Below are 15,936 nucleotides of genomic sequence, written 5' to 3'. Positions count from 1 at the left end.
ATTATCTCTGTGAAGACAGAGGGATTCCTTGCCCTTCTTTGTGTGCCCTTCCTCATGTTGCATCTTCTGCTATCTTTAGTATCTTTGTACCACTTGCTATAACTAGGTGGCTGTGACTCACAAGGTTACATGGTCAAAATTTAATGGATCAACAGAGCATGAGGAATGGCCAGAAAAGGAGCCTAAGTTACAGTCTCAAGGGCAAAATTCTTCTCAGTGAGTGGAAGAGTGGAAGGGACACAGTAGGCAGCCTGTGCTGGAGGGAGCCAGGATGGGATGCAGTTACCTATGAGCATCTGCAAAGAGTAGAGTGCTGCACTAAGAGTCCAGAGAGGCACACAGAATATAAGTGCTGTGAGGGTAAGTTTCGGGGAAAAATACCAACAACCACAATACGTAGCTTCCACTGGTTGGGAACATGGGAACCTCTGGTGTTATCAAAGCCTACAATAATATTACGAGATACAGAGTATTCACCTATTTCTATTGTGATTTTCTTTTTTTATTTTATAAAAAAATTTCATAATGGATTGGGGATTTATTTAGCTCAGTGTTTCTGGTGCCTGCCTTGTAAGCAAAAGGTCCCAAGTTCGATCCCCGGTACCAAAAAAAAAATTTCATAAATAAGAGAATAACAATAGCTGTTGCACTGCGTGTCATCTTCAAAGTAGTTACACAGAGTACAAGACAAACCAAAAAGATTTGTACAAAAAAGGACTAGATAATAACACAAATCTTTCTTTTCAGTGAACTAAGATAAACAAGTAGTATAATTGAAACCAATTAGCATATGTATTGAAATATTTTTAAAACAATAGATTTGTAATTTGGTGAATTATTTGAACTCTGTACTTCCCGTTTATCTCATATATGTATATATGTGTGTGTGTGTGTGTGTGTGTGTGTGTGTTGTTTCTCACTTAAGAGAAACTATGCAATATTTAAGCTTATGTGGGGCTGGGGATTTAACTTGGTAGTGCCTCGCCTGCCTCACAAGCACAAGGTCCCGAGTTCAATCCCCAGTACCAAAAACAAAAAATTAAGCTTATGTTTGACTTACTTCACTGAACATTATGTTCTCAAGTTTCACCCATTTACCTATCTTAAGTTTATCTTTATGGCAGCATGGTACTCCATTGACTATAAATACATTTTCCTTATCCATTCATCCTGATGGACATATACACTGTTTCCAAGATCTAGCTATTATAAATTGTGCTGCTATGAACATGGTTGTGCATATATCCTTATTAATCTGGTGATTTTAACTCATTTGGAAAGATATCTAAAAGGGGGATAGCTGGGTCAAATGGAATTCCTATTTTTAGTTTTTTGAGGAATATCCACACTGATTTCCTTAGTGGTTGTACTAGTTTATGTTCTGTCTTAGTTACTTATTGCTAAGACAAAATACCTGGCACCCCCAAAGCTCACAGTTTGTACAGATTTCAGTCCATAATTAGCTGGCTCCAAGACAGGTCAGCATGGTAGAGGAGAAGCAGTCCATGGCATGCGAGGCAGGAAGCAGCAGCACAACAGCAAGACTTAACTTTCTCTTTTATCCAGTCTAGGCTACAAGCCTATTGGTTGGTGCCACCCATATCCAGGGTGGGCCTTCCCATTTACTACAAAAAACTATGCTAAACCAATCAGTCCACTAATTTTAGTTATCACACACCCTTAATCTATATTCACTTGGCCTAGATCCAGCCACCTCTGAAAAGGCCCCACCTGTGAGCATGTAAGGTTGGGGGCAGGCATCTAGATGGAAGCTGTATCATTTTCACCAGCAGTGTAGTAGAGTTCCTTTTTACCCAGTCATCGCCAGCATTTGTTATTAGATTTTTTTTTTTGATGAGGGTTTCTTTCTGGAGTAAGATGGTATCTCAATATGGTTTTAATTTGCATTTCTCTGATGGCCAATGATGACAAGCATTTTTTCATGTATTTATGGGCCATTTGTACTTCTTCATTTTGGTTGCCCATTTTTTTTATTAAGTCTTTTATTTTGGGAGATGTAATTTTTTTGAGTTCTTTATATATTCTTGATGTTAGTCCTCAGGCTCTGGAATAGCTGGCAAAAATCTTTTCCCATTCTGAAGATTGTCTCTTCACTCTGTTGGTTGTTTCCTTCACTGTGCAGAAGCTTTAAATTTGACACGATCTCATTTGTTGATTCTCAGTTTTATTTCTTGTGCCATTGGGGTTCTATTTAAAAAATTCTAATTTATTTTTCAGTACCTATTTTTTCAGTACCTATTTTATTTTTCAGTAGATGAAGTGTTTCTGTTTTAGCATTTAGATCTTTGATACATTTTGATTTAGTTTCTAATTTCAGTTTCCCCACCACCACATTTATTTATTTATTTTTTCCCCACATTAATTAAAGAGGCTATCTTCCAGTGTGTGATTTTTGGCTCCTTTGTCAAAGATATGATAATTGAATGTACTTAGGGCTGTTTCTGTGTCCTCTATTCTGTTCTATTGATCCTCATGTCCATTTTTATGCCTGCACCATATTTTTTTTTTTATATCATAGTGGCTTTGTAATATAACTTAAAGCCTGTGATTGTGATACCACCTGCTTTGCTTTTGTTACCCAGAATTGCTTTTGCTATTTGGGTCTCTTCTGATTACATATAAATTTTAGGATTGTTTTCTCTAGCTCTGTGAGAAATGACATTGTTATTTTGATGTGGATCACATTAAAAATCTGTATATCAGGGCCAGGGATTTAGCTCAGTGGTTCTGCCACCTGCCTCTAAAGCACAAGGTCCTAAGTTCGATCCCTGGTACCAAAAAAAAAATCTGTATATCAGTTTTGGAAGTATAGCTAATTTGATTATGTTATATTAGGTTCTGCTTAACCAGGAACAGGAGATAGCTTTCCATTTTCCGATATCCTCAATTTCCTTTTTTAGAGTGATATAATTTCCATTCTAGAGGACTTTTGCTTTCTTGATTAGGTTAACATCTAAGTATTTAATTTTTTGATGCCATTTTAAATGGTATTTTTTTTCCTAATTTCTTTTTCAGTAAGTTCATTATTAGCATATAGGAATACTATTGAATTTTGTGTGTTTAATTTGTATCCTGCTACATTGCTGAGTTTGGTTATTCTAGGAATCTTTTGGTGGAGTTTTTTTTAGTCTTGTAAGCAAAGGAGTATGTCATCTGCAAATAATATTTTGACTTCATCCTTTCCTATACATATCCATTCTTTTATTTCTTTCTCTTGCCTGATTGCTCTGGCTAATGTTTCAAGGACTGTTGAACAGGAGTGGTGATAATGGACATCTTTGTCTTGTTCCTAATTTCAGGTGGAAGACTTTCAGTTTGTTGGCAATAGGTTGGTCATAAATGGCTTTTATCAGAGTAAGATAAGGTCCTTCTATATCTTCTATTCTGATTTTCTTTGTTGATATTTTGTTTGGTTGATCTATTTGTGATAATGGGGTATTAAGATCCCCCACTATAATTGAATTGTATTTCTGTTTATCTGATCTTTTACATCCGTTAGAGTTTGTTTTATGAAGTTGGGCACACTGTGATTTGGTGCATGTATGTTTGTAATTGTTATGTCTTTCTGTTGAATAGTTTGTTCTGTTATGTTCTTTGCCTCTTTTGATCAGCTTTGGCTTGAAATCTACTATGTCTGAAAATAGGATCACTGTTCCTGCTTGTTTTGGGGTTCACATTGCATGGAATATTGTCTTCCATCCCTTGATTTTTTTAGTCTATGAATTTCTTTTTTTTTGTTGCTACCAGGGATTGAACTCAGGTCCTTGCAGTTTCGAGCCAGGTGGAGGAACCACTGAGCTAAATCCCCCGGCCCTAGTCTATGAATTTCTTTTTCTGTTAAATGTGTTTCTTATATAGAGCAGAGGACCAGACTCTTAGACCTCTTTGAGTCATCGGACCCATTTTTCATGTTCCTTTGTGTTTTTAGGGTATCTCTCATTAACTGATCATTGACCTCAGCTCTGTCTTCTAGGTCGGACACTCTGCCTCCCCATTGGTCACTTCTCCTACCCATACTTCCAATCATGTTTTTAATCTCCTGGGTTTCTTTTTGGAACTTTCTTATAGACTCCCATTCTTTTCTGTGCTGGACATTTATGTTTTGCATCTTTTTCTTTAGCTCCACTAGCTGTTTATTAGTATTTTCTCTAGACTTGTTGATCACTTGTTTCATTATGGTCACTATATGATAAGTTCTATCTTTTAATTCACCAGGCACCTTACAGAACTGTTTTACCTCCATTGGTACTCTTTCAGACCTATCTGCTGTGTACCTTATGATTCCAACCACCCCCCCCCCCCACATCGTCCCTGTACCAATACTAGGGGAAATGGGTGTTTTTGGAGGCATTTTGTTGCCTTGCCTTTTCATGTTTCTGTTTTTTCACTTGTTTATTTTTTCGGTTTGAAAATTCTTTGACCTAGAGCCCTGTTTTTCAGAAGTGAGCTACAGTGTTGTTTGTGACCCCACGCCCACCCCAGGCAATCCAGGTATTGGCATGGAGAGAAAACCAATGGCCAGCCACTACTATGTTACCTTGTCTATGGCAGTAATTCCCCTGATAACAGTTGCTTCAGACATCAACAGGATATGGACCAACTCTAGGAACCTCTCATGAACAACCCTTTACCAAAACAAAGTAAACTCTGATTTTAGGGAAGACAATCAGCCCACCCCCTTATATTGATGTATAGTATTTCAAAGCACTGATTTCTGCTGGGTGTCGGCAGCAGGCCCAGAGCTCCAGCATATCACTGGACTATAGGCTGCTTCTTCAGGACGCCCCCTCTGATGGTTACTCCCATGGAACCTGGCCTCCCGGGGCAGAACCCAGGCTCCCCACCACCCCAGGGGATCCGAGGAGATCCCTATTTAGGTCTCACCCTCCCCAAGCTCGGTGTCCCATAGCTGTCTCGCACCCAGTCTCTGTGGAAAGGTACCATTTCGGTCCCGGGGCAAAATTCTTGTCCTGGGTGTTGCTCTCTTCAGTCAGGTCGGTCTGTTGGTTTCAACTCTGTCACTCTCAACTCTGTCGCTCTGTGCTGTGGAGAACCGAGGGACTGGAGGGGGCCGTGTGGTTCCCACATCCTCCGGGCTCTAGCACAGGGCCAGGTGGCCTGTATCATTCCCTGGGGCCAGGACAGGCCTCACCCAGTTCATGGACAGGGAAACTGAGGCTGAGAGGGATGGAGATTTGCCCAAAGCACCTGAGTGGTCAGTGGTGCAGGTGAGGTTGGAGTCCAGTCCACAGCTTGTGCTCTGTCCACCCTGCTGTGATAAAAAGAACAGTGATGAGGAAATGGGTCACTGAGTTTAGGGGCCACTGACAAACAAGTAAAAGTCACATCAGTCCTGCTTCCTTCCCTCTGCTTTCCTTTTGACCTGCGGTAGCCCAAGGGGGTTCTAGTCCATCCACAGCCACCAACCTCAAGGTCTCTTTTGGAACAGGAGCCGCCCCGAGATCGAGCCTTGGTGGACCATGAGAATGTCATCAGCTGTCCCCACCTGGGTGCCAGTACCAAGGAAGCCCAGAGCCGCTGTGGGGAGGAAATAGCCATCCAGTTCGTGGACATGGTGAAGGGCAAATCCTTATCAGGGATTGTAAGTATCACTGCATGGGGCTGGGGCACTGGAGGCAGAGAGAGGAGACAGGAGGTGTCTTACAGAGGATGGTGACCCCATGAGTGACCAGATTCAGTCCTCCTGGGAGTAGAAGATGGAGTCCACTCGAATTGGCTCTCCTGGAGAAGAAGGGTGGGCAGGAACAAGCTATCTGCAGCCTTGATAGCCATGGCCTTGGAGTGAGGAGCCCTGTGGAGCTGTTATACTGTAGGCCTGCTGCAGAGAGCATGGCCCTTCCCAGGCGCAGCCTCTAGAGAAAGGATCCTTTGTTTTCCACATGCCTTGGGAGTGAAGCAGTTGTTGCTAGGGTGACAGCCATGTGCGGGGGGGTGGTGGATGGCCCACATAGGGAGCTGGCATCTTGTGAACTCCTCAGCGCACTCTTCATATCATGTCTGTGATCAAGGCCTCACTCCCCCAGGACGAGTTTCTTCTCACCTTCCAGGGAAGCCCTCCATGCCAGCTGGGCATTCACTTCCCAAATCATGGCCTCACACACCCACTTCATCTTCGCCCGTATCGGGCCTTCTCTTGATGACATGTCGGGGTGTAAGTACGGGCACCAGAGACTGCCGAGGCCCTTGGAGTGCAGAAGATAATGAGGACGGCATCGCTCCTTCAAGGGGCTCCCTGTCTCCTTCATGAAGACTTAACTTGTCCTTGGCAGCTCCTCCTCCATTTTTCTGTTAGCCACACTGTGTCTTGTCAGTAAGGTTCTTAAATTTATTATATCTTTCTTTTAAACTAAATTCTCTGTTCCCTGAAGACAAAAAGAAAAAAAAATGCTCTAAGTTTCTCTGCAGCTTATGTGGGTGTGGGTTGGCCCAGAGCCTGTACTCGGTGCTCCGAGAAAGTTGGTGACTGAGGCTGTGTGTGTGAGGGGCCCCTGGCCTCCTGGCTGACCCGAAGCCTGGGGACATTCACTTCCAAGGGCAGCATTGTGCCAGGAAGGACCGGATATTCTGTTCAGCTTCCTTCCTCTGGCTGGACAGCCTGGGTGTCCAGGCCCCCCTGCCCTGTACATCCTGAGTAAGTCAGGGTGCTGTCTGCTGTCTGCTTCACCTCTTCTCTCCCACTCGGTCTGTGGAAGTCAGCATTCAGTAAGGCCCGTTACTAGGGGTGTGATGAGAGACCCTGGAGGGCCTGGGGTGGAGACAGAACGGGGGTCACAGGACTTAGACCTGGACCTGGACCTATCTGTGTTCTCTCCTCTAAGCATGTTGGCTCCTCAGGCCTGTGCCCACTTTGTCACTCCCGCTGCCTCTCCGTAGGCTTCTAGAAGGCTCATTTCTCCCTGGTGCCCTTGACGGGGACCCAGGCTGTTGTAACATTTTACTTACATTGAAAGTTATCTATGTTATCATTAGTTGGGTATTTTCTTTTTGGAGAGATTGTATATTTTAAAATACTGTCTAGAATGTTTATGAGCATATATTGCATTTAAAAATACAGCTTCTGAAAAAAAAATGGAATAGGAATTTCAGCCAGGTATAGGCTGTTTTTGTTGTCAGCTCCCTGGTGAGCATCCAACTGGGCAGTGCTAGACTTGGACCTTCAGGAGGCTCTGTGGCTCTGCCCCTTCAATTCTTAACACTCCTTCGGGATGATGAACTTGCCTTAATGTTTGAAGCCTGGTAGGATCATCAGAACTATGTGGGTCCAGCTTTATGTATTGTGATGATCAAGCACAGTGTTTACTGACAAGGTAAACATTCACATTAGAAAAAAAATCAAGATGGAAAATAAAAACCCAGCCAATTAGGAGGGCCATTCCAGAGAGCCAAGCCTCTAACTCCAACTCACCTATGGCTGTCTTATGTAAGTTAAAGACCCATGTTTACTGTGCCGTTCAAACCCTTCTCCAGCACAGAAAAGAGCAAGTCTGCCACAGGATGGGTGGCTGTGGTCTTAGCCTTTTGTGTCCATTTCTGGGTCTGAAGTTTTCTCACCCATAGGGACAAGTCATTGTCTCTTTGTTGGTGGCAGATGGAAATTGTCACTCACCGGGCACCCAAAGCATGAGGAGCCCTGTGCCTTCCCTCCAAGTGGACCTGGCTCTTGGCATCAAGACCTTGATCTGGGCACTGGTCTGGTGGGTGTGCCCTCTACTTTCCTCTCTCTGATCTTGCCCTTTCTCCCCATTTTCTGTAGGTGAATGCCCAGGCCCTTACCAGTGCCTTCTCTCCACACACCAAGCCTTGGATTGGTCTGGCAGAAGCTCTGGGGACGCTGATGCAGGCCTGGGCTGGCTCCCCAAAAGGGACCGTCCAGGTGGTAACACAGGGTGAGCATGGGTCTTGTGGACCACACAGCATGAATTGGGGGCACTTCAGAGGGAGAGAGAAAGGTGTGTGGATCCATCCCTGCCGGATGTGTCCACTGCTGGCCACAGAGCTAGTGAGATTCAGGTGACTTGGGCTCACTTAAGACTGAGTAAGTATATTGAATTTTCCTAAATCCTGTTTAGGCAGTATTTTTAGGATAGACGTGTTTTGTGAGCAAGAGAGATGCTCACAGAGACAATTTCATGCAAAAGACAGAGAAACCAGTGGAGGGAATCCCCGACCATTGAATTCTGGTTCTCACCCTGTGGCTTACCTGCTGGGTGATGTTTCTTCCTTTGAGCCTTGGATTCTTGTATATGGCTAGTGAGACAGCGGGGACATTCTATGCTCTGTGACTTACCAAGGTGCACAGTCTTTGGGGGTTTGCCCCGTCTCGGAGTGGGAATGAGAATGGAAACAGTACCCTCTGCCCATCTCCGGGCTGCTGGGCAGGCTGGGGCTGGGGCTGCTTTTGTGGTGGAGCTAGCACAGTGGTTGAGTGACCAGGGAGGGCTCCATGTCCCTCCACCTCTAGAGAGTTGTCCTGCCCCACTCACCGCTGGCCCTTTATTCTTGTGGAGAGATGGGGGTGGGGAGGTTAGACCATGGCACAAGTGACATCAGGGATGTCAGCTCGGGGTCCCCACCAGCCTGGGCACCCAGGCCCCAGAGGAAACCAGGCAGTTGCTTCGGTTGCTCATTTCTGCTCATTCCCTGAGCCGGCAAGGGTCTGAGTGCCAGATAGTGAGAGGAGGGAATTTCCCAGTGTCTCCTAGGAGACTGATAGGCAGGCCAGGGTGACCAGAGGAGTTGGGTTGAGTCTTGGAGAGGAGTTTCTCAAGCTGGCCAAAGTATCCTGAGTTTCCCAGCTTGGTCCCCGATAGTCTCCCCTGCCTGGCTCTGAGCATTCTGGAGGAGAGACAGATTGCTGGGTCCAGGCTGTGGCAGTGGTCCCCAGGGCTCAGAAGAGTCTGTAGCCCAGAGCCTATCTGTGCCTATCCTGTGCCTATCTGTGGTGCTCAGTGAACAGTGACCTTACTATACTTTCTCTCTGTCCCCAGGAACATCTTTGAAGAATGCTGGGAACTGCCTAAGCCCTGCAGTCATTGTCGGCCTCCTGAAGGAAGCATCCAAGCAAAGGGATGTGAACTTGGTGAACGCCAAGCTGCTGGTGAAAGAGGCTGGCCTCAATGTGCGTCTCCCACCCCACTCCCTGCCAGCACTGCCCTTCCACCTCTCATGTGCACTGTGCTCCCAGCTGTCTCACTAGGGGGAAGTTCAGGGTGCAAGTCCTGCCATTGGCCCTGTTTACCTGTGAGAGGGAGCCATAATCTCTCCATCTGCAACATGAAGATGAGTGTTGCTGAGTAACTGATACCTCTTAAAGTCCTTTATGGAGAGATAACCAAGTGCTGTGTGAACCAGAGGTGGTATGGTTACCCCATTGCACAGCCAGGAGCAGTGAACAAGGCCGTGTCTGAATGAAGGCCTGGAGATGGCCCAGTGTGTTTGGCCTCTCCATCCAGTGCTCCTTTTACCACAGCACCCAGTGTATGGATTAGTTTGCAAACTCTGGGAGAAGGCAACATTTCTGCTGCTTCTCAAGGCCTCCTCTCTCCATGTTTCTCAGCCAATAGAAGCCAACAGAGTCAATAGGGAGCTCTCCTTCCCCCTCCCTGGACTCTCCCTCTACTCCTACGTCCAAGTCCAGCCACTGACTGCAGGAAGCAGGAAGTTGGAGCAGGAGGGGCCACCCTGGGCCAGCAAAGCAGCTGCTGAGTGCTTCTCACAGTTCTGCCTCCCACCTTCCCTCCCACTTCTCTCCAATTCCTACCCCTCCCCTCCAAGCCTGTATCTGGCAGATCTTTCTTGGTCTTCCTTTTAGGGAGGTCCTGGAACACTGAAGCTAATCCATGGGGCACAGACCAACCCCACCTGCCCTGGCCCTGAGTTTCTTAGCCCATTGGCCACATTGGAACCCTGCACATAGGTGATAAGGTACAGTGGACACAGTGCAGCCAGGAATAACGGCACCTCCCTGCCTTCTCTGCAGGTCACCACTTCCCACAGCCCTGCTGCCCCAGGGGAGCGGGACCATGAGGAATGCCTGCTGACCGTGGCCCTGGCAGGTGCCCCCTACCAGGCTGTGGGCTCAGTCCAGGGCACCACGCCCATGTTGCAGGCGCTCAGTGGAGCAGTCTTCAGGCCAGAAGTGCCTCTCCAGCGGGGCCTGCCACTGCTCATCTTCCGAGCTCGGCACTCCAGCCCTGCAGTGCTGCCTACCACGATTGGTGAGCAGGGCCTTGGGGGGCTGGCCAGGGCCCTTGAGGCACAGGTGGGGTATGTCCTGAGATTGGGCCCCCACAGATTTGCTCCTTTCCTGCTGCCCTTCTATATGCCTCAGGAAACGTCTGGATCTGCATGAAGCAGGGAAAGTGCCTTGTCTGAGGTCACAGAGCAGCAGGGCGGGTGGTGCCAGATCACCTATTAGTGGCCTGGCCACAGGCCCCAGGCTGTGTTGACCACACTGTTTGCACCTGAGCCCTGGTCCAGCAGCTCAGGGCCATTGTGGGCAGGTTTCCCTCTTCTGCCGCCAGCCCTGGTAGCTAGCCTGGCTGCAGCAAAGCCTAGTTTGGCAAAAGGATGTGTCCCCAGGCCCCAAAGGTGTAATTTCACCATCCTTGCCAGCTGCCCAGAGGAACTTTCATTACTTTTTGTTGCTGTTGTTGCCTTGCTCTTGGGCTGCAGAAAAGCAGACCAGCAAGTCAAGAGCTGTAGCTCTTTGCCTGACAGTCAGAGTGTGCCTTCAGAGGCTCTGGAATAGTGAGAGAAACTGTGCAGATCCCTTGCTTCTTGCTTTTCTTTCCATCTCACCTCTTTGATATTGAGACCAGCATCACCCTGTTGCAGCTTTGATCATGGCTGCCTGATTCTGACCACTTGCAGCCCCACAGTCCTCCTCCCATGCTCTATGCCCTGTGCCCTCTGCCAACCAGGGGTTTCCTTTACTTTCAGGTCTCCTGGCAGAGGCTGGTGTCCAGCTGCTGTCCTACCAGACTTCAGTGGTGTCAGATGGGGAGTCCTGGCACGTCATGGGCATCTCCTCCTTACTGCCCAGCCTGGAAGTGTGGAAGAAGCAGGTGTCTGAGGCCTTCCAGTTCTACTTCTAACCTTGGGGCTCACTAGTCCCCCACCTCAGGGGCCTCTCTGGAGAAATCTAACCACCATGATCAATAGAGAGGGCAATCCACATTCCTGGGGCTGACTAGGCTCTCGGATGCTGCAGTCCTCTGACCCTGCAGTAGCCATCCAATAAAGAGCCTGCTCCCAGCCCTGTGTCCTGTTGTCATTGTCCTAAACAGCCACCAGAGGGCGTGCATTTCTGGCTTCTGCATGGTAAGAGGTGGGGAGGGAGGCTGGGATGGGTAAATGGCATGAGTGTGCCTGCTCTGAAGATTACCCCCTCTCTCTAAGATTAGAGGCATTGTCACAGGTGCAAACTCAAGGTATTTCAGATTCTGTCCATCGAGAACATACGTGCACATCAGTGGGTAAAATTCAGCAAACATGCACAGCACTGTGTGACAAGTACCAAGTTGGTACTTTGCTTTTAGGAAATTCAAACTTGACCCTTCCTACAGAATTCCTCTCATGGGAGTGGGGAGGCGGAGCATACAGGTCACTGGACACATGAGTGAGGGACTTGAGATGTGGGAGGAGACTAGAGTCCCAAGGAAAATGTGCTGTAAGCTGGGGATGTTCATATCTCTGAGGAGATGTTTGGAAGGATTTCCTACAGGGAAGAAAATACAAAGGCCTGGAGGTGTGAAGATCTTCAGCAGGTTCACAAAGCAAACTTGGTGTGAATTGGATAGGGTAATACTTTTTTAAAAAGATTATTTTCATGATAAATGTTAGAATGGCACTCCATGCAAAAGATTTTGTCTTTTGAGAGCTTTTCCCCCTTGTAGTAGGGAAGGATCCATTCCTCGCTGCCTAGGGAGACCTGGCTCTCCGTAGCTACTTGGAACTGACAGGGCCCATCCATCACCTCCTTAGTTGGTGTGGGGCTTTTAATTGATTGTCAGCCTGAGTGGGGAACTCCCAGCTGAGATTGAGTCAGCATGATTCCCACTTTAAGGAAGATGGTTGTCAGAACAGTATAAAAAGAATGGGAAGGAAGGATTTCAACTGATCTTCCTTGGAAGAGCTTCATTGCAACTCCTTTTCTTCGGAGGAGTTTCAGTGGCCTTTCTTCAAAAGAGCTTTGGCTGTTTTCTTTCTTCGGAGAGTGTCAGTGCTCATCCTCATCTTGGACGTCATCTCCTGGTTTCCAGGGCAGATCTCTCAGCCTTTTGGCACAGGCAGTTAAGCTTCCAGCACTGGCCCTTGGGCCTTTCTGGCATAGATCCTTTGGTCTTCCCTGTCAAAGATCCTTTGGCCTCCCGATACAGACTTGAATGGGAGATTGCCTTGGGCTCCAGGCCTTCGACTGGATCCTTCCAGTCTCCACCTTGCAGGCAGACATTTTATCTGACTCTAGAAGCACTGACTAATACGGATTTGGTACCAGGAGTGACTCTAGAGAAACAGAATTGTAAAGATGAGAGTTTCAGTGGGTTTAGGGGTTCTTGGAGCTGATGGTTCTCTAATTTGATGAGACCTTAAAAATAAAGATGCCATGGTCCCTCCTAATACTGTAGGGAATACTGATAGCCCTTGGCGTCAACTGTTTAAAAGGATACATGATGTAGATCCATTTGATTATCTCAACTCACCGCTTGTGTGATATAAGGAATCTAGCAACTCTGTATATGAATCTTTTAAATATTTTTGGCAGAGTGGGAAATATAATGATGCTGGCTGGTTGGTTTTCGCATCTCTGGGTAAATTAGTGAAGGAAAATAATGAGCTCAAAATGTCCATAGGAAATCTAAAGTCTTCTGACGGTGAGGACAAATTAGTGAAAGAAAATAAGGAGCTCAAAGATGCAAATGCCAAGCTCCAGACACTTAAAAAAGTTAAAAATTTCTAAGTGTGTCCCGAAAGAAAATCTGTGTTTTAGCTGCAGAGCAGAGATCACAGAAACGCAAACACAGGCCCTCATTATTCGATTAGTTCAAATACAGTGTTAAGTTTAACACTCAGCCTCGGAAGATGTGTGAAGTGAAGGTAAGCACATTAATCAGAAAAGAATAGGATCCCATAAACTGGAATAGACGTATTTGGGAGGATCTCAGTGAGACCAAGGATGTTGAGCTCTTAGACTCTGATGAGACTATTTTGCCCAAGGAGGAGGTTTCCCCACACAAAACACCACCTCTGTGGTATTGGCCCCTCCCAGTACACCCTAGGAAACTAAGCTAATGACCACATAATGCTGACTCTCCTCAGGACCCAGCCTCACCACCCACTTTAGCCTCTAGACCTATAACTAGGCTGAAATCCCAGAAGGCTCCTAAAGGTGAGGTACATAGTGTGACTCATGAGGAGATCCATTATTCTCCCACAACAATGTTTGAGTTTTCTAACTCATAAGCAGAGGCCTGATGAGCAAGTGTGGGAATGGGTTTTATGGGTGAGGGATAATGGTGGCAAAAACATACACCTGGATCAGGTTGAGTTTGTTGATATGGGCCCACTGAGCAGCGACTCTGAATTTAATGTTGCAGCTCATAGAGTAAAGAAAGATGTTAATGGTTTATGTGGCCGGTTGTCAGAAGTATGGATCAAAAGGTGGCCTACTGTGAAATGAGTTAGAGATGCCTGATATTTTGTGGTTTACTTTTTTTTTTTTTTGTACCGGGGAATCAAACTTGGGCCCTTGCGCTTGCGCAGCAGGTGGCGAAACCACTGAGCTAACTCCCCAGCCCTCGTGATTTACTATTGATGAAGGGATACAGGGGCTTAGGGCAATGAGAATGCTGGAATAGATTTGTCATGTCAAGCCTAATATGCCAAACTGAAATGATCCAGAAAATATACCCTTCACTAACACCTTGAGAAACAGATTTGTGAGGGGAGCATCAGCATCCCTGAAGAGCCCTGTCATCGCCCTTCTCTGTATGCTGGACCTTATAGTGGGGACTGCAGTTACTCAACTGAGAAACAAAGGTAATGGGTTTGATTGGATCCTAGAGTGGCAAAGGTCAAGTGGCAGCACAATTTCTAAAGGCAAGGTGCACACGCTTACTGTAATGGACAGCAGAAACAACAATGATGAGAATGGTTTGGCACATGTAGATCTATGGTGTTGGTTTATCAGCCATGGCATCCCCAAAAGTGAAATAAACAAGAAGCCTACAAAATTTTTACTACATTTATATAGGTGAAAAAATTTAAGGGCAAATGAACAGCACTTACTTCAAATCATAGTAATAGAGAATCGTGGCCCCTCAGCCAGTTCCCAGATTTGAGCCACTTTACAGAGCCAGAACCCCTTGAGAGAAGGGGAGGCTGGGTTCCCTTGAGGAAGGACCCTGGTGTAGCACCAAAAATTATATGATCAATCTCTCTCATCCTTCCCCAAAGTGACCTAAGGCCTTTTACCAGAGTAACTGTACACTGGGGAAAGAGAAATGATCAGTCATTTTGAGAGTTACTGGACACTGGTTCTGGTTACTGGTTCTGAACTAAAGCTGATTCCAGGGAATCCAAAACATCATTGTGACCCACCAGTAACAGTAGGGGCCTATGGCGGTCAGGTGATCAACAGTTTTATGGAAGGTCGGACTCACAGAGGGTCCAGTAGGTCCTTGAATCCATCCTGTAGTCATTTCCTCTGTTCCAGAACGTATAATCGGAATAGACATACTCGGTACTTGGCAGAACTTTCACATTGGTTCTTCAACCTGTAGTGTGAGGGCTATTATGGTTGGAAAGACAACGTGGAAGCCATTAGAGTTGCCTTTGCCTGGCAAAATAATAAATAAAAAATAAAATCAATTCAGAGATTAGTGCCACTATTAAGGATTTGAAGAATGCAGAGATGGTGATTCCCACTACATCTCCATTTAATTCTCCTATTTGGCCTGTGCAAGAGATAGATGGATTTGGGAGAATGATGGCAGATTACCATAAATTGAATCAAGTGGTGACTCCATTTGCAGCTGCTGTACCAGATGTGCCCTCACTTGAGATTAACACCTCTCTTGGTACTTGATATGCAGCTATTGATTTGGCAAATGCCTTCTTCTCCATAAGGCCCATCAGAAACAATTTGCCTTCAGCTGGCAAGGCCAGCAATACACCTTCACAATCCTACCTTGGGATTATATTAACTGTCTAGCCCTGTATCAGTTTATTTTGCTGGAAGCTAGATTGCCTTTTTCTCCCATAAGATATTGCATTGGTCCATTACACTGATGATATTTTGCTAATCAGGCCAAATGATTAAGAGGTAGCAACCATTCTGGATGAGTTAGTAAAGCATTTGAGAGCCAGAGGATGAGAAATAAATCCAAGTAAAATTCAAGGTCCTTTCACCTCAATGAAATTTCTATGAATCCAGTGGACATGTAGAGATATTCCTTTTAAGGTAAAATGTAAGTTGTTGCATCTGGCTTCCCCATAACCAAAAAACAGGTACAAGACCTAATGGACCTATTTGGATTTTGGAGTGACATGGAAAGCTGCTAGTTTTGAGTGGACCCAGAATAGGAAAAGGCTTTGCAAAAGGTCCAGGCTGCTGTGCAAGATGCTCTGCCACTAGGGTCATATGATCCAGCAGATCCAATGGTACTTTGTCTTAGTTACTTCTCTCTCCTTGCTGAGACAGAATACCTGACACCCAAAGTTAAAGGGGGGAAGGATTATTTAGCTCACAGTTTCTAGAGGTTTCAGTCTGTAATTAGCTGGCTCCAAGGCAGGGTGGTATGACAGGCATTGCAGGGGAGAAACAGTTCATAGCAGGCAGAAGACAGCAAAGCAAGCAAGAGCTGACCACAGCACTTTTTAATCCCTTAGATC

At 46.0% G+C, this 15,936-nt stretch overlaps 1 protein-coding gene across 1 annotated transcript in view; it reads left to right on the top strand.

Annotated features, from left to right (window-relative positions):
• Positions 1–11,298, top strand: part of Phgdh (phosphoglycerate dehydrogenase) — a 40,769-nt gene extending 29,471 nt beyond the window's left edge. The window contains exons 8-12 of the mRNA XM_004853852.4: positions 5,471–5,623; positions 7,796–7,928; positions 9,030–9,160; positions 10,022–10,259; positions 10,984–11,298. Of these exons, the coding sequence (XP_004853909.1) occupies positions 5,471–5,623; positions 7,796–7,928; positions 9,030–9,160; positions 10,022–10,259; positions 10,984–11,138 (810 nt within the window). The 3' untranslated portion in view covers positions 11,139–11,298. The remainder of the gene's footprint in view (positions 1–5,470; positions 5,624–7,795; positions 7,929–9,029; positions 9,161–10,021; positions 10,260–10,983) is intronic.
• The last annotated feature ends 4,638 nt before the right edge of the window (positions 11,299–15,936 follow it).

This window comes from Heterocephalus glaber, unplaced genomic scaffold, assembly GCF_053883595.1.
Source record: "Heterocephalus glaber isolate CG9 unplaced genomic scaffold, H.glaber_assembly_v1.0 deba00001442, whole genome shotgun sequence".
Taxonomy (NCBI): domain Eukaryota; kingdom Metazoa; phylum Chordata; class Mammalia; order Rodentia; family Bathyergidae; genus Heterocephalus; species Heterocephalus glaber.
This window is presented reverse-complemented; position numbering and strand designations above follow the sequence as displayed.